The following is an 11,703-nucleotide window of genomic DNA, read 5'->3' as shown; positions in this document are numbered from 1 at the left end:
TCCCTGTACTTTGACAACATGAATGTGGCTTATGAAACGGCTGTGTATACTTGTTTCTTGACCAAGTCCAAAATGTGACTCGACAATGTAGTACAAGGTACAAGTAGTGTGTATTAAAATATATAGAAAATGTTATCACTAAGTAATAAATTTAAATAAAAAATAATCTGACTTGCATAATAAAGTATTTGTGTAACTGGGGGTCAAAGCAGTCCATTTACAGCCCTGCGCACCAGTAATATGTTCCTTCAATTGTTGAAAGCTCTTGTCTTGAAAGTGAGAAAGTTACGTGTGTGTGTGTGTGTGTGTGTGTGTGTGTGTGTGTGTGTGTGTGTGTGTGTGTTAAGAACGTTTTGCTGTTTTGTTTTTTCCTTAAGAGATGGACTTGTCTTTTTCTAAAAGTTCAAGTTTTAGCTACAAGTATTTGTGCTCCCTCCTTTAAGACATGATCATGTAAAAATGATGTCTTTGAACGCCAAAGAATCCTATTGGCATCCAGTAAATTGCATCAAGAATCTTATGAAAAAGAGGCAGTTGGTCTTGCAAGCTGCCTGCATTTGGTTTGTTCTTTATGTGTGATAATGCCCTAGTTGCCAAATTGTCATGTTTTATGTACTGTTAAAACAAGAATATTAATAGTTATAGCCATGGACACCACATCGCCATGCCAGGCGCTGTTGGCTGTCTGTGTCACTATTGTTATGTGGGGACTGTGGCTAAAGAGGGAGTTGAGTTTAGATTTTTTTTCCCCAAACTAAGGCTGAAAGGTGAGGAATTTCAGATGGTATTCTCTTCTGAAGTTTGAAGTGAAATAGTGTTTATAGAATTCATGAATGGATAATAGATGCTCTCACATTTAACTAGTTGTGTATATACAGTATGTTCTGTATGCATTTAGTTGACCATGCATGACTTGAGTATGAAGTATCAGAGTTTCAGGGTGCCACTATAGTTTCAGAGTGCAGGGGAGGGAGAAAAAAACCCTGGCAGTATAAAACTTGTTACTGAAACTATTTATATAATCATTGTCTTGCATTTTACTATTGACAGTAGGGATGTTTTTTTACTCCTGGAGGGTTTCCTTTCCCTTGGAACAGGACACTCCCTCTTCCCCTCTGAAGCCCAACATGATTTTTGGAAGGTAACAGTTTTTCAGCTAATGGGAAGGCACCTTTGTAGATTTGTGTCTGAAAGAGGTGCTGAAGATGAGGTTATGAGACTGCTTTCTTCCTGTTGTCTCTGTCATCTCGCCACAAGGATGCCAGAATTGCTGTGTCCCAAGGCAGGACACTTTTTTGAGAGAACTGTGAAAGAGAATCCTAGAAAAGATATCTTCTAATTTTAGAGGAGCAGCTGTTTCAGATTATTTTTTCCTACTGGAAAAACAGCTTGTGAAGACAAGTTCCATACCTCTACAACTTTTACAAACATGTCATGGTTGAAAGTTAAAAATGGCAATGCTTCAATCCTTGATCGCCCACCTTCCTTGTAAACATGAATGGCCATCATGGGTAAGAAATCCTACTATTGGTACATATTCTGATTTTTTTTTTTTTTTTTTATCAGGTTTCCTGAAGGGAACAGTGACTCTAGTTTACAAATCTTTCCTTTAGGGTTACCATTTGTTGCCAGGATCTTTATTAAATATCTAGTCCCAGGTGTAGTAGACCTCCGGTTGAAGGGAGCCCACATTTATTCTTACCTGGTTAACTGTCATCACACATGGTCATATGAACAGTTTGAGTCATATTTGTCATCTCTTCTTTAGTAGGTCCAGAGTACCCATTAACAGAGAAAAGTTGGAATTACTATTTTTTTTAATCAAAGTGTTTTGGTAGTCCTACTTAATTCATTAGAGTTTCTTTATGTTATTCCAAGGTACAATAGAGTGTAGTCTTGTTCAGCTGGATGGAGTCTGTCAGTGTTGATGACCAGAGCCTTTACTAGCTGGCTGGATTATCTGTCAGCTGGCCTAATAATGCCTCAATGCAGTGTTGCACATGAGGAAGTGTACTATTGAAACTTGTGCCCCACTCTGGCACCCTCTGAACTTTAGGCTTACCTTGATGCCCTCTTTGGTCAAAGAATACCATTGGTCATTATTGGCAAACTAAATGAATTTCAGCATGCATTTATTGCTCTTTCCTTCTACCTAGGCATATGACTGATCCGTTGGACACTGGGAAGGATGCACACCTGGAATCCTGTACTGCTAAGGAAAACTGGTCCCTCACTGTGGTCTAACTCTACATCAGTCTGAAGGAGATGATCATCTTGTTTGAGGATAGTCGCATTAACAGTAAATCATAACACCTGGGTTTTATTCACCTTATTTGTGTCTTCTCCCAGACAGGAATTATAAAAAACAGCAGGTATCAGTTGTGGTAGACTGAGACCCACTTTGCTACTATCCTCCTAAAAACTTTATAATCTTGATTTAAAACTGTTATGGGGTCTATATGATGAAGGGTGGAGAGGGTCTTTATCCTTTTTCATGATCATTGATAGGATTCCTTGTCACCAGGACCTGGGGAGGGGATTCTACTACTAGTATTCGATTCATCATCATATGTCATACCCCTTTTATCTGATCCAAGGCTACCTACCAAGCCCAGCCCCAGTAGGAATCCTGTCATATTTCTAACTCTGTTCCCTTAATTGTACCGTGGCTAGTAGTTTCCTTAGTATTGTTTAAAGGTATCTGATACATGCTGGGTTAACTCTTCTTAGTTCCAGCCTTATAAATCTGAGATACTATCGTCTCCACTTTCTGGTGTCTTGGGAGAATTGCCAGATATTTAGTATTTCTCCAAGATGAGATGGCAAAGGTGCTATGAAGGGCAGCTTTCTGAAATGAAATCTTCTCATCAAGGTGTTGTTGCATTTCCCATTTAGCCTACCTTAACTTATCCTTTTGCATATAAAGTAATAGTTCCCTAAGCTAAAGTCCCATAATAAGCTCCAATGAAGCACTATACTTAATCTTACTTCAACAAACTAAACAATGTCTGACCCCCCCCCCCTTGGCAAAACATTTTTTAAGATCGCCCCAAATTTCTGTCAAATTGCTGTCTGGGTACATAAATATTTTATTCAGAGATTCCTGCACCTAATTCTTAAAGATAACAGCATGTAAACTGGAAAATGTCAATGTTAGAATCAAAGATACATGGCCTGAGGGTCTCACAGTAAAAGAGATCACTCACTGATGATCTATCTATCCTAGACCAGGATTTAGTGTAAATCCAGGCTTCTCTTCTGTTGTGAAACTCTTACCTCCACTAGGCCCAAGTTGTTAAAAAGATTCAGTGATTTAAGTTTAGGAAGAACCTTACTTCTAGGGCCTACACTCACATCACTTTTACTTACAATCTGATTCCAATCATCAGTTAAAATTAAAATGCTCTCTACAAAGTCCATAAGATTAGTTAAGTTCTCTGAGAAAAGGATACTTTGAATTAGCAGTGGGAACATGGAAGAAACAGTCATTAATGATTGCCCCTTCTTACCATTAATCCTTCCTTGTTTTTATTTATTTATTTTTCCTTTGATACCCGGGAAAGTCTGGTCTGACTGATTCACTGGCCCATTTTCAGTGGAGGCCCGGGAAGAAAGGCTCCACAACAGATTCAAAAAACATTTAAAAAGCAGTAGTTGAATAATTTACATACAAGGGAAAAGAAGTCCCACAACAGATTTAAATATTTTACAATGAGTTGGCGAGAAAGGCTTCACAAAACATTCGGGCATTTTTTTACAGTAGATAAGTAATCGTATACAAGGAAAGAAAATCCCCACAAGAGATAAAAACACAAACTGATTGAAATACGTTTACAGACATTTTACTAGGATAAATTGCTTTCAAGAATACAATATGTGTACTGCAAGTTGCAAGACACACTGCAGAAGTGAATAGCCTATGTCAAGTAAATGAGTACATTGTTATTCAAAATAATGACTATATTTCTAATGTATGGAAGTGAAAACTGAGTATTCTGTTGCCAAAATCGACACAGTAATAGAATGAAATGAGGAGGAATATTGAGAGGGAGTGAAAATTAAGGACACGGAGAGTGAGCTGATTTTATTAGAAATATGAGAATGTTATGGAAGGACACAAGCGAGGAAAATAAGTAGTAGTACATGCTGGTTGAAGAGCATACATCAATAGTACAGCATCGTTTAAAGTGAGAGCTTCCTTTGATGTTAGGCCATTACCACCTGCTAAGATATGGAGGTGTTAGTGAATTTAGAGCGAGACGGGCATAGTTATAGTGAAACAGTGGTCACTCTGTTTTCAGGGTTGTGCATGTACAGTTGCAGGTGTTGGACAGAAATTTTTTGAGATTGGTCTTGAAATTCGAAAGGTTGCTAGTATGTTTAAGGGACAAGGGGACAGACTTCCAGGAGTAGGCTAAAGTTGGTGTAGAGAGTTTCCTGCTGACAGGTGTGAGAGACATTTTGTTTCTGGATTGAAGTGACCTAGCAGGGGTGGATGTGTGCAAGAAGTGTAGTAGGGTTTTGCTTTGTTCTGGCCTGTATGTTAATTTGTGGACCAGGAGTAGTTGTGTGCAAGTGATTTTTGCTTGGGCAATTCAAGTCAGTCAAGATGTTTTAGAGCTGAACAGTGATGGGATCTGTTTCACAAGTTAGTGGCAATTTTTGTTGTTTTATTGTAGCACTGTTTAGTTTATTTTGGAGGGAAGCTTAAAGGATAAGCAGTACTGGGGAGCCATATAGTACAGAGAGGAACAGGAGTGCGTAGGTCAGGTGTATCCTAGATGAATCAGTTTAAGTAGTTTTTTCTTCTCTAGAGTGCCCCTAATTTTGGCGAGGTTTTTTTTTTTTTTTTTTTTTTTTTGATCAACTGTTGCACATGTAAGTTAAATTTCAGGTTATCATCAATTGTCATGCATAGTAGCTTGGTATGGGATGACTTCTGTAGGGGTCTTATCAGAGGCTGTTGATGTAAGGTTTTCTGAGAGGAAAAGCAGCAGCTTTGTTTTTTTTTTTTTTGATTGAGTAAAAGTTGGAAGTTATTGAGTTAACTTTCACCTGATAAAAATGGGTGAGGTGTTGTAGAGTAATTGTTACTAGCAGGACAGATTCATATGGAGATGTCTACATATTGCATGAGGGATGCATGACATTTGGTGGAGTAGGGTTACCACCTGTCCCACTTTGCGAGGGACAGTCCCTCTTTGGGCAGTTGTGTCCTGCAAAAAAATTGTAAAAATGGCAAATGTCATGAGATTTTAAGACAAAAATATTTCCTATATTTTATGTAATAGTTGCATAAAACAGTTATTCTGCATCTGAAACACCTAAATGTTTTAAGAAACATAATAAGCAACTAAAATGCTACAAGAATGAGCCTTTAGTTAGGCAAAAAAATGAAGTTTTGTCCTTTGTACAGGCTGTGGGTATGTTTCAGACTGCAAAATCTGACATTTGTACTAAAAATGTCCCACTTTGGGCATTTGAAAAGGTGGCAACCCTATGGTGGAGTGTAGATTGTTGGTAAATATGTCAAAAAGCAGTGGTTTGAGTATGGACCCTTGGAGAACACCTGCTTTGATGGGCGGGAAGGATGACGAAGAATAAATTGATTAAACCGACTGGCGTCTGTTGGGAAAAGTAGCTTGTCCTATGTAACCCTTATGGGAAAAATACAAGCCAGTCATTTTGAAGAATGGCAACCCCTCTCCTTTTGCATACTGGATACATTGTTATCCAGTAGTCTGAACCCCTTCTTGTTTAGCCACTTTATTTTGCTCAGCCGTATGCATCTCCTTTAACTTTAATACGTCCGCCTGGTACTGCTTTAGGTGTGCTAAGATCCGGTCTCTTTTTAATAGGATTATTAAGCCCATTTACATTCCAGCTCACTATCTTAACAAAATAAGACCTCATGTAAGAAGCTTTAAACAGTCATCTAGCCACTGTTAAAGACCCTAAAAAGTTTTCCAGACTGCTTGAGCTAAGAGCTGTTTTGAACTATCTCTAAATGTGTATATATTGTACAATTAATGCCATATCAAGCCCCCAGACACATGCAGCTTGTGGGAAAAAAAAACAGATTGACAACAAACTATGATACAATAGAAAACACCTGACATAACATATGCACAATTAATCGATTTGCTTCCATAGAGAGAGCCCCTGCTCTTTTTCTGACTGCTCCCTTGGCCTCTCCTGCAGCAACTGTGAGGATTTATAACCCATACTTGCTATCCTTGCAAAAAGGAACTTGCCAGCTAGTTCCAGCATGTCTGTTTTAGTTCAATAAAGTTCTGTCTCCTTACTGCTTTGTATCATAATGCAGAAAACCAACAGAGTTGTAAATGCAATTATATTGTATCACCAAAGCAGCAGAAATTGCCACTATTGCATAGTTAATGACTAGTCATCCGAATGGGGTGATGCCTCTTAAGCAGGCAACTGTTAAGTTCATTGTAACACCACTGTAAGCTTCAGGTTACCCTCCTTTGTTTAAACATTTGAGTTTTATCCTTAATTATCCAAGATTTCTCCCACAGTACTTTCTGCCACTTAAACAGAGAAAACCAGTCTTGTGGGGCTTCTGTGCTTTCTACTGTAGCTGATAAATCATGCCACAGATTGTTTGAAAAGTTAGCCTTTTCTTATGGGCTCAGTTGAGCAGAGAATGCTAATATTGCTGTGGAAAAATATATGTCTGCGCTCTTGGCCAAAAAAATTATTTACAGGTAGCTGGGTATGACAGGTGGCACTTAGGATCTGAAAACAGAAAAGATATTAATTACTGGTATAAATTGTGCCCTCTGCCTCTTGTAGTCTGTGAAAAGTTCTGCGCCACACAAATTTACCTGACCTCAATCCTTATGATGTTCCCTGGCTTTCATAAGTTGGAAAGAAGTATTTCTTTGACAGAAAAAGACTCTAGACATACTACAGTGCCTGAGGGGACATCACACTGCCTGCTCATGGTTGCCAAGCCACTCTATTGGCTTGCTCTATATTTATCAAGTCATTAGGTGTGGATGTCCAGGCTGCCAGCTGGCTCTTAAGAAATTCTTCACAGCTTCTTTGTTTCAGACCTGCACTGTCTCCCAATGTTCAAGTCCATAAATTTACATTTCAGATATTGCAGTCTAGTTACTGTAGCCTCAATGCATGCACGTAACTCCACATTCTTGTATGTCAGGGTTTGCACAATATCTGTGTGTGAACTCTCTTGCTGCTGCAACTCCAGCAGGTGGGAATCATTCTTTGCATCTAAAACTGAGTAGTTTTGCTTGTATCCTGAATTTATGACAGTATTTAATATAAGGAAGGCTGTTTGATCTCCAAAATGACACCTGCCCAAATGTCTTTAGCCTGCATGCCTTTCAGCACTGCATCCAGAGTCCTGATCACTGAAGTATACCTCTTGATTTAAGACCTCCCCCTCTTAGTTTCTGCTTCTTGGTCATGAAAGTTGTATGCACAACACTACCAGCAGCACAGCCAGGTAAATTATGAAGGAGAAATATAGACGTTTCACTGTGTTTACACCACTCAGGATCAGAGCTCAAACTCGAGTTAGCATTAAGGAATTCACCATACTAGAAAATACTAGAAATCACCAAGTTGAATGCCATTTGTAAAGCTAGTGCTAGAGTGGGTTTCGCCAGGGACGTCTTAGATGCGGTTTTGGAAGGTTACTCTGTGCCTTCTTCCACCATCCTCTCCAGTAGCTTTTGTACTCTCCCATTTGTAAAGAATACTTCAACAGTGATAGGGAAGGATGTAGTACAGTTGTGTAAAGTCTTACTATGACAGTAGATGTCCTGCTTCTCACTGTTGTAGTGTTCTGTCCCTCCCTCCTTCCTGCCTGTTTTCTTTTCCCTTGTATTTCTTCTGGCTAAGGGGTCTCTGTTTCTTCCCTTGTTTGGATGCACATTGTCTCCCTTTTCCTCTTGGTTTGCACTGGTTCTTCTGGGGGATAGGCACGTATATGTCACTTATATACCTTACTCCTTGGATGTAGGGCATATGTCAGACATATGGTGCCTAGAAGGAGATGGGGATTTGTTATGCTGCCTGCACTTTTGGCAGTCCTCAGCAGGATATCCCATCTGTATAGAATACTGCAGCAATCAGAAGCAGGGCATCTACTGTTACAGTAAGATTGTACACAACTGTACTTTATGCCCAAAAATGGGTTATGGGGTATTCGGCATGATCAGCTGAGGTCCTCTCTCTCTCTTTTTTTTTTTTTTTTTTCCCCAGTTTGCTCTTGTTCCAATAGAGGGTGATATGAATCGTTGTTTGTTAAATCATGTTTTGGTGATCTTTTCCCTCCTGTGACTGTTCTTGATTTCCTGTGACCTTCTCCTGTGATCAAACATGTGGCAGATTTAGAATATTTTATCTGAATTTTCAGTGCCAAAGATAAAAAAAACTACTGCTGCTGTATCAAGCTGTTGCTGAAAACTGCATATGTGCCATCATAGCTTCAGCAGTTTGTCATTTTTGTGATAGCTGTGTAAACATGTAAATGAATGTAATTATGAATGAGGTGCAGTTACTGCATACTGACAATTTAAATTTTGAGTAAAAGGTTAAAAGCCAGTAGTACCCAAATACACTTTTTTTTCTTGATCTTGACTGTGATTTCCTTGACATGTTCTAGTAAATCCGCCACAAAACTGGTTTTTAATCAGCTAAATGGAAAACGAAATCAGACACAAGCTTCAGTTATCAACCAGGAGGATGGATACACATTGGCACATGAAGAGAATGTTCGATTTGTGTATGAAGGTGAGATCATTTTTTTTTTCTTGTTTCACTGGCACTTGTTTAGCTTTTAGGCTTTGTTTCTGCATATATATTGCAGAACCAGCCATGAATGGGAAATGTAGAAAAGACATAATACATGGTCTGTTTTGGAGCAGTAGGGGAGGGGAAGTAAAGGCTGTGCATTGAACATGCATACACATATATGCAATTATTAGTGTGTGTGTGTGTGTGTGTGTGTGTGTGTGTGTGTGTGTGTGTGTGTGTGTGTGTGTATGTATGTATATATATATATATATATATATATATATATATATATATATATATATATATGTATGTATATACACACACACGAGTTTATAATGAATAATTGCCTGTGAATTTGATCAAAACATCAAATGAACTCACCAGCAGTTGCCATTAATTCCCACTAAAATCTTGGGTTACATTTGCCATTATGAAAAGTAAACAAAAAAGCAGATTTTTATGTGAAGTCTTCGCCCCTCCCACATCCCTAGAAATTAAATGTACTGACTCCAGTATCACCATACTTGAACAAAAGCCCTTGAATTATGTAATTATCAATATAATGAACTTTGACCGTTACATAAGTCGAGAAATTGAACCAGTGACAGAAAACACTACTGTTTTACCACAAGATAAAATGTGTGTAGCAACCTCAAATGATTGGAGAAGAAAAAAGACTGTACAAAACATTAAGCTACCACTAAGGGTGAATCGCAAAATATTCCAATACTTTCTCTCTCCCACTAAAAAAAAAAGCCTGTATTAGTAAACTGCAGTTACAAAACCAAGATATCCAGTACTGTATTGGTGGTGGTACTGTGTGAGAGAGTTTTTAGTAACTTAATTTGTAGGGTTAGAAAAGTCATGTGTTCTAACCCTAACTGCTTCCACTTCAGAGAAGCAAGCGTGAGTGTGGAGTCTGCTAGTGATATTAGAACCAGCAGTAGTGTATCGCAGTAATTGAAGGTAGTTAAGCCTTCAGATGAAGAGATAAGTGTAGTCAGTGGCAGTAAGGACAGAATTGATGTGAAGGAAACCATTCCTTCAAAAACCAACATTTCGAGTAACACTGCATTGAAGGCAGTTGAGCCTTTAGTTTCTGGATATGATATAATTAAATCAGCTGCTCGGAAAGAGGAAGATGGCAGTGGGAGGGTAATCGAATTCTCACAAGGTTTGAAAATGGAATTTCAATGAAATTTGTTTGTGGCAGGTAATAGTGACAGTCTTGTTATAACCCTTTTAATCTGGAGGGTTGCAGGATGATATACTATTAGATGTGACCAAGCAGAGTGAACCTGTACAAGGAAAATAACTGTCGTGGGGAGGGATTATGGAGCGAATTCAAAGTGATGAGGTACAAGATATAAAAAAGAAGACATTTGCAGATGTGATTCAAGGATCTAAAGAAGGAGGGGAAGGGAGAAGGACGGAAGTAAAACAAAAAAAAAGTATGTTCAGATTCAGACTAAAGAAAATGAGATGGGCAGGTATAAGATGTGGGATAGTTATAGTGGCTGTGGGTATACAGGTGCAAGAGGTAAGAACCTTTATGTTAATTAAAAAAGAGACTTATCACGACATTGTCTTTGAAACTGTTTCTACATTAGAGACTTTTCTGGGGGAATATGAAAAAAAAGACCTTTTATCTATGGAATAAATATGTTATTAAGACTACTTATCGTGAAACACAGAAAAAAGTACATATACAGTTCAGGAAAGAAAGAGACTAAACTTAAACCTTAAACCTAAAGAGGTTAAAGACATTACATAGGTTCTTTATAATAGAGGACTATGGACTGGGGGATGGCACTGTAATGTTATCTTAAATTTGGAAAAGGATAAAGTTGTCTATATTCCAAGTATGATAAATATTGGAGGGGACAGAGCTGTGGTAAAGTATGTTTGCCACAAAAAAGAGGGGCATTTTAGTAATTGTGTAAAGAAAAAATGTTGTATGGAGAGTTTGGAATATAATGCAAAAAAAGTGTGAGGCAAAATGTTATAAATGTAAACAAGTGGGGCAAATTTTTGGATGGATTGTATAGAAAAACAAGAAGGAAGTACAACAGTTGAAGGCTAATGTACAGGGAAGACAGACGTACAACATATAGAACCAAAGAATTAAGTAAAGAAATTGTACATTTCATTAAATACATATAAAGATAGCAGTAACATAGTTACAGAGAAAGAGATAAGTTGACTCTGAAATTAGTGATGAAGAATACAAAATGGAAAGTAGTAAAAAGGAAAAATTTATTGGAAAGAGGGTGAGAGATAAAAATACAAGCTAGTAATTTCAAAGGAAAGAAAAAAGGAAATAGATAGCAATAAAACATTTCCCTGAGAAGAAGAGAAACTTCTTTAGACTTTTAGCAATTAATGTTAATAGTTTAAAAAAATTTACACCATTCAATTATTCCAATTCTTATTAATGTATGCGTTACAGATATTACAGTATTAGAGGATGTGAAAAGTTGGACCAAGTAAAAACGTGAACAAACAGAAATATTATGGAAAGAAAGTTTACTTTGGAATTTAAGAAGAGACCTGTTCTGGGGTAGCAATTTCATACACCAAGGCAGTATTAATATTGAGTCATACTCTAGTCAAATTAGGTAGACTAATGGTGGTAGATTTCCTGTGTAATCATAGCATGTATATGTATGTATATATATATATATATATATATATATATATATATATATATATATATATATATATTTTTAGCAATTATGCTCCTGTTTTATACAAAGAAAGGAAAAAGTTTAAAAAACATGCAGTTATGTAATGGTGCATATGCATTTGATAGTAGCAGGTGATTTTAAACCGTTTCATAAGGAATATTAGGTGAATAAAGAGAACAGGTAAAAAAATAAGATAACTAATCTCGCACATTTCATAATTTATAGGGAA

At 37.5% G+C, this 11,703-nt stretch overlaps 1 protein-coding gene across 3 annotated transcripts in view; it reads left to right on the top strand.

Annotated features, from left to right (window-relative positions):
* Positions 1 to 11,703, top strand: part of MCRIP2 (MAPK regulated corepressor interacting protein 2) — a 232,159-nt gene that overhangs the window by 134,815 nt on the left and 85,641 nt on the right. For all 3 annotated transcript variants that reach the window (XM_044089344.1, XM_044089345.1, XM_044089346.1), the window contains one exon: positions 8,657 to 8,784. In XM_044089344.1, coding sequence (XP_043945279.1) covers positions 8,657 to 8,784 — 128 coding nt within the window. The remainder of the gene's footprint in view (positions 1 to 8,656; positions 8,785 to 11,703) is intronic.

The sequence above is a fragment of the Protopterus annectens genome, chromosome 12.part0, assembly GCF_019279795.1.
Source record: "Protopterus annectens isolate FY-2018-M chromosome 12.part0, PAN1.0, whole genome shotgun sequence".
NCBI classification, from domain to species: domain Eukaryota; kingdom Metazoa; phylum Chordata; order Ceratodontiformes; family Protopteridae; genus Protopterus; species Protopterus annectens.
The sequence above is the reverse complement of the archived record's forward strand: the minus strand, read 5'-3'. Positions and strand labels throughout refer to the sequence as shown.